The 15,236-nt window shown below is 43.2% G+C and overlaps 1 protein-coding gene across 1 annotated transcript in view; it reads left to right on the top strand.

Annotated features, from left to right (window-relative positions):
* GRIN2B (glutamate ionotropic receptor NMDA type subunit 2B) overlaps positions 1–15,236 on the top strand; it is a 219,272-nt gene that overhangs the window by 80,913 nt on the left and 123,123 nt on the right. The window contains exon 3 of the mRNA XM_026101026.2: positions 7,491–8,089. Within this exon, the coding sequence (XP_025956811.2) occupies positions 7,491–8,089 (599 nt within the window). The remainder of the gene's footprint in view (positions 1–7,490; positions 8,090–15,236) is intronic.

Below are 15,236 nucleotides of genomic sequence, written 5' to 3'. Positions count from 1 at the left end.
GGGGAATCTACCTAGAGTGACCAGTGGTTTAATCCATCCACATAATCTCATCAAACAAGGAAGCACACACCTACGGAGGTGAAAATGGGAATGCAAAAGACCTGGTGTGAAAACTGTTTATCCTGGCAGCCTGCTAACTGCCGTTTCCCCTCTGCGGAAAACTGCTGGCATCCATATGTGATGCTCTGAGAAGCCGATGTGGCATACCATCATATACTAGCCTGCTTTGACCAGTGACTAAGTATAAAATACACACATGTGCACCATCCCCTTGGCCAAACAATCTTTGGGATCTTCTTTGAATTGTATATACTGGACAATGGTCCCTGTGTGCTTGGCTCTTTGGTATGTCTATTTTATTAACTGCACATGATATAGAATGAAACATTCCCAAGATCAAGATTGCAGAATCTAGGATATCTTGTGTTTTCGCTGTTGCAAAATGTTTAGAATGAATGGTTTCTGCAGTCCTGAAAGTGGAAATCACTTAACTATTTTCAGCCTTTGAGTCATCTTTAATCAGAGACCTTTTTATTGCAGCTCTCAGGAACTCCTTGGTGCTAGAGCACTCACTCAATTGCCCCAGGGCTAGGGCTATGCAGTAGATCAGCTTCCACTGCTAGAGAGAGATTAATGCCCAAGCCATAACTGGGATCTGTGTATATGATGCTATTTATGCATGTAGTTATTGTCACTACACATGTGAATCTCGGTACCTCTAAGCCCAGGGTAACTGAACAGAGCTACATTGACATGTCCTTGTCTCAATTATTCTCAGTAGCCACCAGAAATGGTTGCTTCCAGAGAAGACCTAGAGAGTCAATGGCCATTCTTCTGGCTGCAGACCTTCTTTCTTGGCCACTTGAATGCCCAGTCTAACAGGGACCGGAAGGACAACAACATGCTCTCCTGTAAGAGGGCTCTTACAGCCCTCTGTTGATTTATCACACTATAACTGATTCTAAACAGTATTCAACCTATCAGAGCCTTCTGATACTTTGCTGTTCTGAACTCTGGTTTTGCTATGACAAAAGTCAAAATTGTTCTGTGAATGACGGAAAGAGTGAGGCCTGGCTTCCTCTCGTTTTGTGTGGTATGTGTTAGGGAAACTGCCAAGCTGTTGGGGAAACTGTTCAATCCAGTGTCCTTAACAGTCCTGAACAGTCTTTCCCCAGCTGTAATAACCCCTGTTTGCCTTCTTGTCTCCTATGACTCTCATCAGTGCATTGGCTTGTCTTGTGCCATGTGTGTGCTCAGTGGCCAGCCAGTAGCTGAATATCTCACTCTTGAGTCCTGCCTGCCTTTTCATCAGTGGGGACACTGAACTGGGTCTCTAACTTTCACTCGTCAATCAATTTTCATAATCACTTCTCTGTAAGTATCATCTCTGAGATACGTTTCCCTCTGTCAAATAAGGCCAGTATATTCGGTAGTTATAATGAGAACAAGGGAGGGAACTGATAAACGATATGGTTATGTAAACCACATTTCTACATCTAACGAATCAGAACTTCCCACCGACTGAACGTGCCTGGGCCAGCTCTGAGGATTTACACCAAGAATGATTCCCTCATCATAGAATCAGAGCACTGGGAGAGGATTTCAGGAAGTCATCTCTATCTGCTGTGCAAGCCAAAAATCGGTAATAATCCAGGGAATCTATTCCAGTAAGATATGGAAATTTTGAAATCCTCACTAAATAGTATCAACTAGGAAGGCTGTCATTAAGAAAGGACACAGTCTGATGCGCATTTCTTTGAGTAGGCTTTGCTGTGAATATGTATATTTGTAGAAATGTGAGTGTACGTGCATGAGAGGGACAAAGAGATGCTGTTCCAGACCTTAGTCCCACCACCGGGACATTGTGCTAGGGCTATAGTGTCACAGTGTTCTCCATATCCCCTACTACAAGCACTCAAGTAAAGGACTCACACAGAGTGATGCAGCACGTAATATTAAAAATAGAGTTTTATTGTATTGAGTCTCTGAAAACTAAATAAAAAAATTAAATGTGGGGAGAAAAAACAAACAGGCAGAAGATTCTGATTCCAGGCTAGCCTGAGGCAGTGATGCATTTATGGTGAGAATAAACAGAAGAAAATGAAGACTTAAGCAACAAAGATCCTTATTTCCTGTCAGATCTGTTATAACATACGGGACTCAGAAATATAGAAAACTTAATTATAAGACTTTGAACTGTTGCAGCATTTTCCATCACAAACAATAAAACTCCCAGTGAATCAGGTATCCCACCAGGACTGACAAATAGGTACACAGCAGTGTCTCAGTTTGAAGAAAAGAAGTACAGAAGTAGGGAAATTAAGGTCTGTGTTTTCCCAGAAGTTATTTGGTTGCTTGCTCACTCCTTTTTGCCCCCACACAATCTGTGATAGGCAAGGCTGAAGTCTAAGCAAGAGGCAGCCCTATGTGATTTTCCTGTAGGTCACAGAGAGATTTTTCAAATCAAGGCTGTACTGAAGACACAAACAGCTTTCTTCTAAATCAGGAAAATGAGGGCAGGGTTTTGGAAAAGGATAGCAGCCTAAGTCATTAGGATCTTACAGGATTCCCTTTGCAAACTGGGGCACTGGAAAGTAATCAAAGGGTAGACCCCAGTTATACTATGGCTTCACAGAAACCTTAATGAAGCAGTAGGTAGGGTTAGATATACTGATGTTTCCAAAAGTGCATTGAAAAGGGGCTGCTCCCAGAATAGGAGCAACACAAATTGTCTTTCTATGGGCTGATGCCTGCACCTGTGCAGAAATGGCAGCCTAGGGCATTTTGCAAAAACATTGTTTGATTTCTACCTGAGAAACAAACACATGCTCATGACTTGCTCCTCACTCAAATTCCTTGCACATAAACTGGCACACCTGGCTGTTTTGGGGACTGAAAAGGAGGAATTAATTCTCTAAGAGCTAAAATGACATGCAATTGGTTGCAAAAATCTGTTTAGGGCCCAGCCACCGGAGGTGACACACAGAATCAGATTACATTTCAATAGGTCGTACAGAGAAAACTTAGAAGTAAAGAAAAACTGAAGATCTCACTTCTGAAGTCAGAAGTTGTATTATGGCTTAGTGGTAGGCTCTGTCGTTTCTCAAGATGAGTGACCCACTGCAATCATTTTTGGGGATCCTGCATTCCTCTGCTTTAGTGGCATTCTCAAGTCTGCCCCAAGCCAAGAAGTAGTTTTGCTCTTGACAGCAAGATGTTGTCTGTAAGGCAGTAATTGTTTTTGCCTGCCTAGGGAATCCAGAGAGGCTGCTAGGAAGGAACTTGTGAGAAAAGCACCCCAGGGACCTCTCCTGCCGATTCTGAGGTAAATGGTTTGCTAAACGGCAGTGATCAGCTCCAACTGGCGCAGCTGCAGGAGAACTCCTTAGAGAATCATGGGCGGACTTCCCAGGACCTCCGCTCTAGACAGGAGGGCCAGACCTAGCACTCTTGCAATGTCTGCCTGGGCTTCCCCTTGAGGGAAAGAAAGCACTGGGCAACTTGGAAGTGCTGGCATGTATACTTGGTCACTATTTAAATCTTGTGACGCTTCTGTAAAACCCCCCATCCATCCATCTAGGAACTTGTCAGCCTCCAGTCTCCAAGAGGCGTCTTCATGGTGAGTGCCTTTGCACCCTTAGCATGTGCAATCCAGCCTCCTTATCTGAGGGGTTAAACGTTCCGGAGGGGGTGGCAGTACTTGTCCCAGCAGCAGTAAATTCAGAGCAGATTTTCTGTGGGAAGCCATCTGTCAGCTGGGGATTGGTGCTGTGTCAATCGATCAGCTCCACCTCCAGCTCTGCTCTGCAGACTACAGATCCCTGACCTTGCAGGGTGACAGTGGAGGAGTAGTAGGATCTTTGGAAGTATTGAGATCTTGTAATGGAGCCTCTGCTCTTTCAGACTGGGTGAGGGACACCTCTGCTACACCTTGCTGCATCTTGCAGCAGTTAGCTGTGGGGAGTCTTGACTCACAGGTGGAAGGGGTGTAGGAGAAAGACAAGCTCTTTCATGTAGTCAGGGGATTGTATTTCACCTGGATGATATGCAACATAAGAGACTTCTTAATTCAACTGATCCCCATCCCAAACTTAAATCTGTCTCCTAATGGCAGTGTTGAACCATGTTTTGCTTGTTCCAAGGTGAGGAAGGGAGGGAGGAAGGGAGTGTGACCCTCCTGTAGGGAAAAGATGGGAGCTTATAACCTTGTAGTATAGGTGTAAAATATTCCTTTTGGGTTTAAACTGTAATAAAGCACTAATGATTCTGGTGGTATATGTGTATAAAAACAGTAAAAATTTAGTTCTACTTCCTAATCGAGAAACTTTTACTGTAACACCACAGTGAGGTCAGATCCAAGTTCTGTCTGATAGCCCTGTGGTTCTCTGTCATTTCAGCTTCCTCTCTTTTTCCCTTGCTTTCCAACAGGTCTGGTCAAAAATAAGGAAATGACGGAAATTGTGGCTCTCTGGATTTTTTTCTTAGTTTGCTTTTTGTCCCCCAAAAGGCACTCTTTGAGATTCCTGTCCAGCAATAACAGCAATTCTCCTTATTTATTATGTGAGGGACACTTTCTTCTACACTGTTATTCATCCTTCCTCTCTTGCCCCTCTCTTCTCTGAGTGCTGAGCTGGTTAGGGAATGAAGAAGTAGTACTTGGGCTAGCCCAAGTACTGAGGTGATTTAGAGCCAAGAAACACCTTGCCAAGCCAAAAGCTGGATTGGTATGAACCTCCTTAATGTTCTCATTTTGAACAGAAGTTGCCACTTCTTGCAGCTGCTGTAATAAAAATGCAAGCAGTTGCTCAAGAGAAATTATTATGTGCACAGACAAGTGGTCTGTGCTATCTGATTTAAGGATGGGCGCATATGTCGCTGGTGGAGAGGAACGGTTTAACTGGGTTGCGATAAAGCTATTTGCTGTGTTGATTTTTGGTGCCCTGATATGCTTTGATTAGTGAGGAGCTCTGAATTTTCTGCTTGAGTCTTTGGGGCTGAATTCCTGTCAACAGTTGGGCTGTGCACTCATGTGGAACGAGCTGTCAGTGTGCTCTTTAACTGGAATATCTGACTGTGTTTAGAATCGTGGGGAGGGCAAGTACCTCCTGCACCTCGCTACCACTTTTAGTAACTCCTCTGTGTGTATGTGTGTGTGTGTGTGTGTGTGCAGCCTGGAAATACTAGTAGATTTATCAGCTCTTGTCCCCTATTTGTTACTGAGGAAATACCCATACCAAGTATACATATTTTTTCAGGCAAGATTTCAAGATGTTGTGTGTCAAATCTGCCTCTAGTTTTCTAGACTCTCTACTAGAAACTAGAAATTTCTACAGTCTGTGTAGAACTTCTATAGTCAGGTCAGATATTCTTATGCATAAATACAGAAACACTTTTGCTGAATTTAATATAAAAACAAATACCAGCCATCAGTGTAGCTGTCTTGCCTTTTTGTGTTATATTGAGGACGAGTCTTCATGCTGTGGCATGCAGTGTGCTACCTCTTGCTTTCAAAGGCAAAGTGCGGTGCAGGGTATTGGAGATGCTTGTTCAGGCTTTCTTCAAATGCAGGCAGGTGCCGTGACAATAGTTTACTCTTGTATCTGACTTTCCTGATTTTTCTTCATAAGCTTCATAGATAAAATGTATCTTTTACTGAAAAAGTAGGGTCTTTTCCTGAGCATAATGCTGGGAGAAGGGGGTGAATTTCTGTGATAAAAAATATGAGCTGTTTTCTACAGATTGAGAGGCTCAGTTGCTGCTCATGTTTTTTTTGACTTGTCTCCAATTTGTTGCCTTCTTTTTCTTTTTCTTTTTTTTTTTCTTTTCATGCACATTGATTTTTCCAGTATGCCAAGAGTGCTCCTAAGAGTACTTTCACAAGTGGGTGGTGAGTTGTGTGGAGGAAATGAATAGTGTTTAAACATCAAACCTTACAGGAGAGGCACAGGGATCTGGGAACAAGAACTCTTCTGCTTTAGGACATAACCCATAGGGAGTTCAGGAAAGAGAAACAAACAGCTTAATGCTGAGTGCATTTCTGAAGTTGCTGAGCTCTGGAATATTTTGCCAATAGAGAAAATGGCAATAGTTAATCAAAAACATGACTGAAGAAAGGATGGATGGCTGTTTAACTGGCATCATTGCTGAAAACCAGCTTTACCTGCCAGACTGTAGGAGGATGAATTTGGTAGAGAGCTGTTCTAGAATGTGAGTCTCTTGAGGCAACGTTTTGGGGCATTTGCGCAATGAGTTTCCCCTAACCTACAGTCCATGACTACCTCCTTTAGGATCTCTGATTCAGCTCTTCCGACTTATTGAGAGGAGGCAGGGCTACTATCTCATTCCTAAAAGCAGTGATTGGATTTGGAGAACTTTCTAATTGTAATGTGAATCTCTACAGACAGAGAACTTTTAATTCTGCTATTTTTTTTGTTTGTGGTCTAATCCTACTCCACAGAAGTCAATAGAATTTTGCAATTGATTTTAAGGGGCAGAAGAGCAATCCTTAAGAGAGCATATTGGGAAGTGTTTTTTCCATGCCTTTACAACATGAATCGGGCAAAAGCTGGAATTTGGGTTTTGCTGGACCTGTCATAAACTGAAAGTCTGCTATCTTGTGAAATCCCAGGAAGAAAATGGCTTTCACTATGCCACTGGGGAGCTGAGATCTATACAAAACCTCCTTTGGAGTCTCTAAGGTTATAAAATAGTGTGAGTTTTGATTCATGCAAACATGACCCTGGCATGGGTAGGATATGAAAGAAGTACCAAGAGAAATATGTAACTAATGTTTTTCTAAAACATGGTATAAAAAAAACCCATGATGGTTTAGAATTATTTTTTCCTTCTTAATATATTTTAATATGTAAGGATTTTTAACAGTATTTTGGGAATGCAGTAAATTTAACACGAGACTGCATCTTTACAACACTTGTATGCAAAGATTGCTTTGAGAGGAACATGCACTTGAGGTTCTCAGAGCTGTTTGTATCCAATGATTTTGCATACCCTAGTTTTGCTCTAGTCTGGATACTCAAACTAGACTAGAGTGACTGTCCCAAACTAAATTCAAAATTAAAGCTGCTCTGTACCATAGTTATGCCACATATAAAGTTAACAATAATTCTTGGATTAAATCCCTTAATTTCTGCAGCCATAGAATATTTTGTATGTGTTCTCTCTTTTCTAGTCTCACCTGTGTACTGCTTGTTCCCTGTCTGTTAGAATCATGTCTAACATTTGAGACCTATAAGTAATCTTAGCAACCTGCCTTTAAAAATAAAGTAAGGACAGTTGGTCATAAAACAGCATTTACTTCCTTTCTGAATGTTTCACTGTTAAAAATCCTTACACTCTGCCCAAGACATCAAGTGCAAGAATCTGAACGCATCCTCCTCCATGCTCAATAGGGTTGGCTAGCAATGCTGTTTATTTCCTTTGACCTATTCTTGTTTTCTCTTTCTCTTTCTCTCTCTGGCTTTTTATTCTAGGATGAATCATCCATGTTCTTCCAGTTCGGCCCCTCAATAGAACAGCAAGCCTCTGTCATGCTCAATATCATGGAAGAATATGACTGGTACATCTTCTCCATTGTCACTACTTACTTCCCTGGTTACCAGGACTTTGTGAACAAGATCCGCAGTACCATTGAGCACAGCTTTGTGGGCTGGGAACTGGAGGAGGTCCTCCTGTTGGACATGTCCCTGGACGATGGGGACTCAAAAATCCAGAACCAGCTCAAGAAGCTCCAAAGCCCTGTTATCCTCCTCTACTGCACCAAGGAAGAGGCCACCTACATTTTTGAGGTGGCCAACTCTGTGGGTCTGACAGGCTATGGTTACACATGGATCGTGCCCAGCCTGGTGGCAGGGGATACAGACACAGTGCCATCCGAGTTCCCCACCGGGCTCATCTCTGTCTCATATGATGAATGGGACTATGGTCTTCCTGCCAGAGTGAGGGATGGAATAGCCATAATCACCACGGCTGCTTCTGATATGCTGTCTGAACACAGCTTCATCCCTGAGCCCAAGAGCAGCTGTTACAACACCCAGGAGAAAAGGATTTACCAGTCCAACATGCTCAACAGGTAAGGAAAAGGGTTAGCCTTACAAAAGAGGGGTCACAGAGGACCTCTGACCACCAGAGTAATTCTGCTAGGGCGCATGGCATTTCGGGGGAGCAGGTTGTGTTTGCTAGAAGCTGGGCAAGGGGAAGTAGGATCTGCTTTGGTTTGTGGTGACTGCTGGTAGGGTCACCCCCTTAAAGAGCATCAATACAATACAGGAGGGAAGCCAGCATAAAGCAAATGAACAATAAAGGTATGATGCAAAAGAATGGGTGTGCCCTTCTGTGCACAAAGGGTTTGCTTATATAGCAACACTGATCTTCTTGAAGTCTATTTGCACAAATGGGTGTGTAACTGTCAGGTGGATTCTTGTCACAAACATTGGATATTTTTGTATTTAAGTCTAGAAAGCTCCAGGTTCGGTTCCAGGCACCAGCAATATGTAAACAGGTGTCTGTGGTAGGTAATGGTTGTGTAATCCACCCTGGATATTTTTATGGCACCTGTTTTCTGAATACCAGAGTATCCTCCTGCTACCCATTAGTCTTGCTTTACAAGAGTAAGGGAAGTGCGGGGAGGTCTGGAGAGCTAAAGCTGCAAAAGGATTTAGAGTCAACAACTTTGCTCAGCTTCTGCTCTACCTTGGAAGCATTTAAAGCCCTTTGGTGCCTTAAGCATCCAAATCTCCATGAAGAGGAGAGCTCGTGCTTGCTCAGTGGCACTTGCTGGCCATTGTAATTTCACTCCTTCTGGCTGTTTTGGGTCCCATTCTGTATTCTGTGCATCATGCAGAGAATTTGGGCGCCTCGATCAGGACTGTGAATTTTTCTAGGTGGTAAAAGACATAAATAAATAGGGAAAACCTACCATCTTTTGTGGAAACAGTGCTAAGACACCTGTTCAAAGTCACAGAGGAAGCCTGTGGGGCAACAGCCTCTAGACAAGCACTCTGACTACTCAACCTACCTTCTTTGCCCCAGTTGGAGTTCTAGTATGCTAAGCAGCTCTGACAACTAGACATGGGAAATTGGAGGAGGTGATCTCTACAATTAGCCAGTTTCCCACTGCTAAGGTGTCATTCCCTAACATTTTACATACAGAAGTCCTTGGGCGGGTTGGTTACTTTGTGATAGGGTAAGAGGAATCCAGGCAGTAGCTGGTAAAAGGGATTGCCACATGGAGTGTATTTTCTCTGTTGGTTTGCCATGATGAATCATAGCATAATGCAAATGTGATGAATTGGTTTGCATGCCATGACCCCTCACTATAATCTGTACTAGGCAGACAGAGGGACTGGTGGACAAGAAAGCAGGGCAGATGTGAGTGAGTAGCCCTTTCCTAGTCCAAAAACCTGTGAATAGTTTGGTGCTATCTGGAGATGGTGAGTAGGTAAGATGAGAGAAGGTAGCTAATGTGATAGTCATGCAGTGGAGTGGAAATATGACCTAGCACTGAACCATCTCATCCACTGGACAAGAAGGGTTATTTATCATCAATGCTTGGGTGCGGATGCAGCTTCTCTGTTACTTACTTTGCCAACATTAAATCTGGATGTCTCTGCAAAAAAAGGCATCTGACTCTTGACATAGCAGGGTGGTAAGCCTCTAGCATGGGATTAGTGCTATGCTAATATGGTCATGCAGTACAGAACTTTTTTGTTCTTTGTGTTCATGTCAGTGCAGTGTTAACTTGGAGTAGTGAGATCTCAGTGATCCTGAAGACTGTGGCCCCTAGTGGTGTGACACGTATCCTGTGATGTTCAAACTGCAAGTCTCCCATGCACAGTCCTGCAGTTCTCCTGCAACTCCCAGTCCTCGGTGGCTACAAAAGATGCTTGTTGTCACTGCTTAAGTTTTTGCTGTGGTTTCTTTACTGTTTCAAGTGTAAGTCCTGTTCTTGCATGTAAAAGAGTGAAAGATCTCTGGTCAGTTCTGGGCAAAGAGGCTGAGGTAAGAGAAAGCTCTACAGGATAATATTGAATCATAAGCTGAAGAGAAAGAAAGTCTTTCCCTTGCTGACCTCCATCGCTAGTGTTTTCTGTGTCAATACAACATTGCTCTTTCACTGTGTAATTCTGTATTGCCTGAAAATTGGGGACTGAAAAAAAAGTCTCCTCTTTGACCAATTAGATTACTCATGACTCTATTTGTTCTTTGTCTCTGTGATCCATTGGCATATCACCAGGTCTGATTGCCTTGACGACTTCTTCCCCATACTGACTTTTTGTCTTCTGCAAGCCTTGGAACCACCAAAGGTGCCCAAAGCTTTTATCAGTGGTCTCCTTCCCAGCTAGGTTTCAAGGAGTCATCCTTGAAATGATTAAAAAAGGAAAATATATTTAATATATACAAAGTTCTCAAAACTAGCATCAAGGCAGACTGCTGCCCTACCTTTCCAACTGATTAATGCTTTTTGAGGCAGGAGCTGTGTTGTGTCCTTTCAGCAATCCTTTAGAAAACAAAATGTTGTCGCATACTATGTGGTGCAGCATTCTGTAGAGATCTTTTGCTAACTAGTTCTGCTGACACTGTATTAGCCTATGCATAACATCATACCTATATAACTACACTGCTTTTAGGACCCGGTGTAGTATCTCTGCAGAGCACTTCTTTGCATTGTGTAGCTGTCACCAGCTCAGAGACTCTTGAGTCTCTAGATATGACAGTACTATTGTGCAATGCGGATATGCGCTGAAGCCTGGGCACCCCAAACCGGAGCAACTCTTGTCACTTTTGAAAAAATTAGAATTGTTCTCACCTTCATGGCCCAAATAATGCTGGTCCTTCTCCCTTGTCTACTTTAAGCATAGCCATCACAGGAAGGACTGCAGATACGTGTAGATATACCCAGCTTAGTTTGAGTACTGCTATCAGTCTTGCTGAGAAGCACAGTCAATTAGTCCACGCTGAGCTCTTCTCTGACACTGTTTAGATTGCTGTGGGCACCTGAGAGAGCTCAGAAATCATTACACTGTCTTGCAGTTGAATATTTACTGCAGTATATTTTCTTTGCCTCTCGCAGCGTTGGCCTGTGCTCTGCCATTCTAGGGGTTTGTTCTTCTGTCCTCCCACAAATATTTCTTTATCGTCTTTTTTTTTTTTGGGGGGGGGAGGATGAGATGGCTAAGAGGTGTGACTTTCAGTGGGGAGAGTGCTTAGATTTCTTTTTAAAAGAGATTCCTGTTGAGCATCTTTAGCATATGTAAGCTAGTGGTGTCCAAAATAAGCCATTGTTTTCGAAAATCCAAAGATTTGATTGGAATGTGATTGCTTCCACCTCAGTCTCATAGCCTGGAGTCTGGGCAGGAGAAAGGGTAAAGGAGAGGGTGAAGGAAGTGGAAAGAAGTGGAGATGAATATGTGAGTTCACCTCACTGCCTGAACCAGCACTTACCAAGATTAATGGTTATAATCTATGTTCATACCTTCAAGTCCCATTGAATGCACCATGAGCTAAACTTTAAACCTGTCCTGAAATGTTTCATTTTTTGGGGGTATTGTAGATGCTACAGATATGCTCAGTTTTCTTTGATACTGGCTACTTCATACTGTCTCTAACATCTTTCATCTCTTAGGATCCCCCAGCATGCGTGCGCTGTGCAAAACATGCAGCGGTAATACATGTGTGTCTGCGAATCAGACACACAGTCTGCAGTCAGGCTTGCTTTGGACTGGACTTCAGGTTCTGCAACACTAATTTTAGTCCTGCCCCAGACCCAGCAATGCTATATTCAGCAATCTGCAGCTTGCAGTTCCCCCTCAGCATGCCTACACAGAATAGAGAAATGTATGTATGTGGGCTTGATGTCTGGGGAGACTGCAAAGTGTGTGTGACCTCAGATAATACATCACCATGTAGCTGGTGTTTCAGAAACTCTTGAAGCTATTCCAAAGTGGTCCAATTTGCTTCAAATCCCTAGCTGGGAGATGGTGTGATAAAGGAATTTTCCCATTTTATTCTTTGGAGAGTGACGTAACCAACTGAAAAAAAGTGTACGATTTAGTTCAGCTGGGGCACATTTTATAGTGAGACTGTGAATCAGTCATTTTCCAACGTCTGCCTTTGAACCCTGACCACTTCTTGCTTTTTTTTAATTTTAGCTAGACTAAAATCAAATGATCTTGCTCCATGTGGTCTCAGTTGGTGGTCGATCTGGGTGCATGATGGAGTAAGGAGAAAAGAACTGAATGTTGCAGGGGTTTAGAAAGCAAGCTCAGTTTCTCCACGACTCTACCCTTTCTTACACTGACACTTTTTGTTTTTACAAGTGCTTGTGCAAACAAAGTTTTGTTTGATCTAATGGCTGCAAGCACAGAAAGAATCGGGATGGACTTTTAGCTAAATGTCATTTCTCACCAGTGTAGGTGTTTGGTCTGCATCTTGCCATATTAATAATGGTCTCATAGCAACTATTTCTTGTCTATTTGAAACTGATGCTTCTCTGTGTTGGACTGGAACTGAGAATTATGATCTTGACTATTGAATATTACAACTTTTGTCCTAGAAATTAGCCCACTGGTGAGATAACTCCATTAACTAATAGGAAAATGACACTTTAAGAAAGGCTTGTTTTACAAGTATTGTTAGTTTTATTTTTTAACGGTTCTTGAAGAAGTTTTCCTCTAGTGAGGGATTTATCTCCATTTTGCTGATAGTAGGCTTAGGTGGTCATTTGGAGTCCAGATATCTAGAATTAATAAGTACTTGTTCATTTATTCCGCTATTGTCCCAGAAAGAAATCTGTGCAAGGGTTTGAATATTTTAGTCTACCCAGTTTATAGTTATCTCAGTGGTCAGTCTTCTCCTGGACATCCAGCAAGTCACTACTCTCTGTGCTCTCCTCTGCTGGATGAGATGATTACAGAGGTTACGAAGGAGTTTCTAACAAGGTTTTCCTCAGATCTGGAATTCATTCCTCTTAGCTCTTCCAGGGGGGGCTTTGCTAACCTTCTAGGCATTCTGCAAAACCCATCTATGCTCCCTTCACCATGGCTGCTGAGGAGTGAGTGGGCTGAGATGGCTTTGCTTATAGACAGCCTTCTGCTTATTTTGTTACTTTAATTGATGGGACAGATTTCCTTGAGCTCAGGATGGGTGCCCCTCATTACATTTTAGAAATAGGAAGAAATATATAAATGACAGGAGCATTCTTGAGAGTGGAACTCAGGGATGAGTCATGAGAAAAGAATATGATTTCTGGCACATATCATTTGAAGCTCAGCTGTTTTGTATGGATATTTGCAGTCACTGGGCTACATAAGCTGTGTTTTATTATAGCCTTCCATGAGACCTTGGTTCTTCCTCCTGGTTGTCATGGCTGCTTGTGAATGCTGGGCCATAACTACTAGTTTGTTGTTGTAGGGTAACTAATGAGTTCTACACTGATTGGTTTTAATAGTCTCTCATTTAACACCAGGCTGCACACACCAGATTTGATTTTAATAAAAAGTGCAGTGAAGCATTTGCTTTGGAATGAAAATACAAATGTGGAATTGTACTAGTTTTGCAAAGAAATACATTAAAAGCAGAACAAAGGTAGGTTCAATTCTGCACCTCAAATTCCACAAATATGAAAACAGCTGGCAAGCTAGCCCGGTTCATTGTCTGAACATATATACTACTTCCACTTTGGGGGAGAAACCAACTTTCATCTGGAGCTTTCCATGCCAAGCAGTTAAGAAATGTGAAAAAGCCCTTGATGAGCAGCTGGAAACTATTTTGCCTGGAACAGTCAGGGCAAGCTCTGTCCTCACAGTGCCACATTGTCCTAGTGGTAATTAGGAATCACTGGAGTTTCGGACAGTTGAATGGTTGAGTCAGTGAGGAGAGAAGGTACTTGCAATAGGATTGTATGAATATATTGTTCCGCTGGATGACACTCAAGACCCTAGGGTACATATGTTTCTGTGAAAGTGTGCAGTGCCCTTGATTCCTTCAGGGCCTTGTGCCACCCTGCTAGCCAGGAGCAGCACCATGCCCATAGCATCCTGAACTCACTTTTGCCAGATCAGTGCTGACAGAAGTGTCCTCTGCAGTGCCTGTGCCCCTCTAGAGTCTTCCTCATTTCCAGGGCCTCTCCCAACCTGTCCTGCCTTCTTTCCAGTCATGTTAGCTGTTGCCTGCCCTGTCAGACACAAGAATAGTCATATGTCGTTTACACTTACTGTCATGGAGCTGCTCTATACAGTCTTACAGCTGAATGAGCCACACCTTTAACAAAGCTCAGGAAGGGAGTTTAAAGCAGGAATGGAGAAAGGGTGACACAGATGCTCCTTCCTCTGTTGATGAGACTGGTGAGTGAATCTCTTGCTAAGGAACATGAGCTCTGGACAGTACTGAGGTCTCACTGACTTTTGGGAGGCCACATCTAGCTGCTTGTCAAGTGTCTCGGAAGCCATGCATCAGCCCTTAAACCCAGTGCTGCTCCAGTGGTGGGAGGCACTACATTTGGACTTGTTTCTTAACTCCTGGAAGGAAAAGAGAGAAGATAAAAACAGTGTGTTCCTGTGGATACAGAAATTGCCCTTTTCAGAAACTTGGAGGGTGAGGGAGCATATATAACTTTTGACCTTTCAAAGCCTTTAAGCTGGTGTCTTGTTAGCAGCTCGTTATGTTCCTGCTGGTTGGTGTGTCCGGCTGCTGTCAGGTTGGCGCTAGCTGGCAGCACGTGGAGTGAACACTGCTGACAGATTAGAGATCCCTGCTGCTGAAATCTGCTTGTTCCTGTCACTGTTCCAGCAGCAGCTGGAGGCTGGGGCTGGCCAGTGCCTCCTGTGTCAGCCAGGGTCTCTCTGCCTCCCTGCGACCCTTGTTGTACATCACCTCGTTCTCTGTGGCTCGCATACTGCCATCACTTTCTTTTTTTCTGTCCTACATCTCCTTTTGCATTTTATTTACCCTGCATGCATGTAACTGTGTTTGGTTCTCCCTGTCATGTTTGCTCAGTTCTCATGAAAGGTGCTGTGTTAGTAATCCTGGGGTTATTGGTTACTCCTCTCCCTTGTCATGCAATGAGCAGGTACAGCCCAGCGGGTGGTAGAGGGGGGAACAGATTTGTTTGCCGTGTCCTGGGGCATTGTTGATTTCCTCTCGTTCATCTTCTCTGTCCCTGATCCCTTCCCTAATGGAGCGCAGGTGTGGGGGATGCTGAGGGCACCTTTGCAGTGACT

The sequence above is a fragment of the Dromaius novaehollandiae genome, chromosome 1, assembly GCF_036370855.1.
Source record: "Dromaius novaehollandiae isolate bDroNov1 chromosome 1, bDroNov1.hap1, whole genome shotgun sequence".
Lineage (NCBI taxonomy): Eukaryota > Metazoa > Chordata > Aves > Casuariiformes > Dromaiidae > Dromaius > Dromaius novaehollandiae.
The sequence above is the reverse complement of the archived record's forward strand: the minus strand, read 5'-3'. Positions and strand labels throughout refer to the sequence as shown.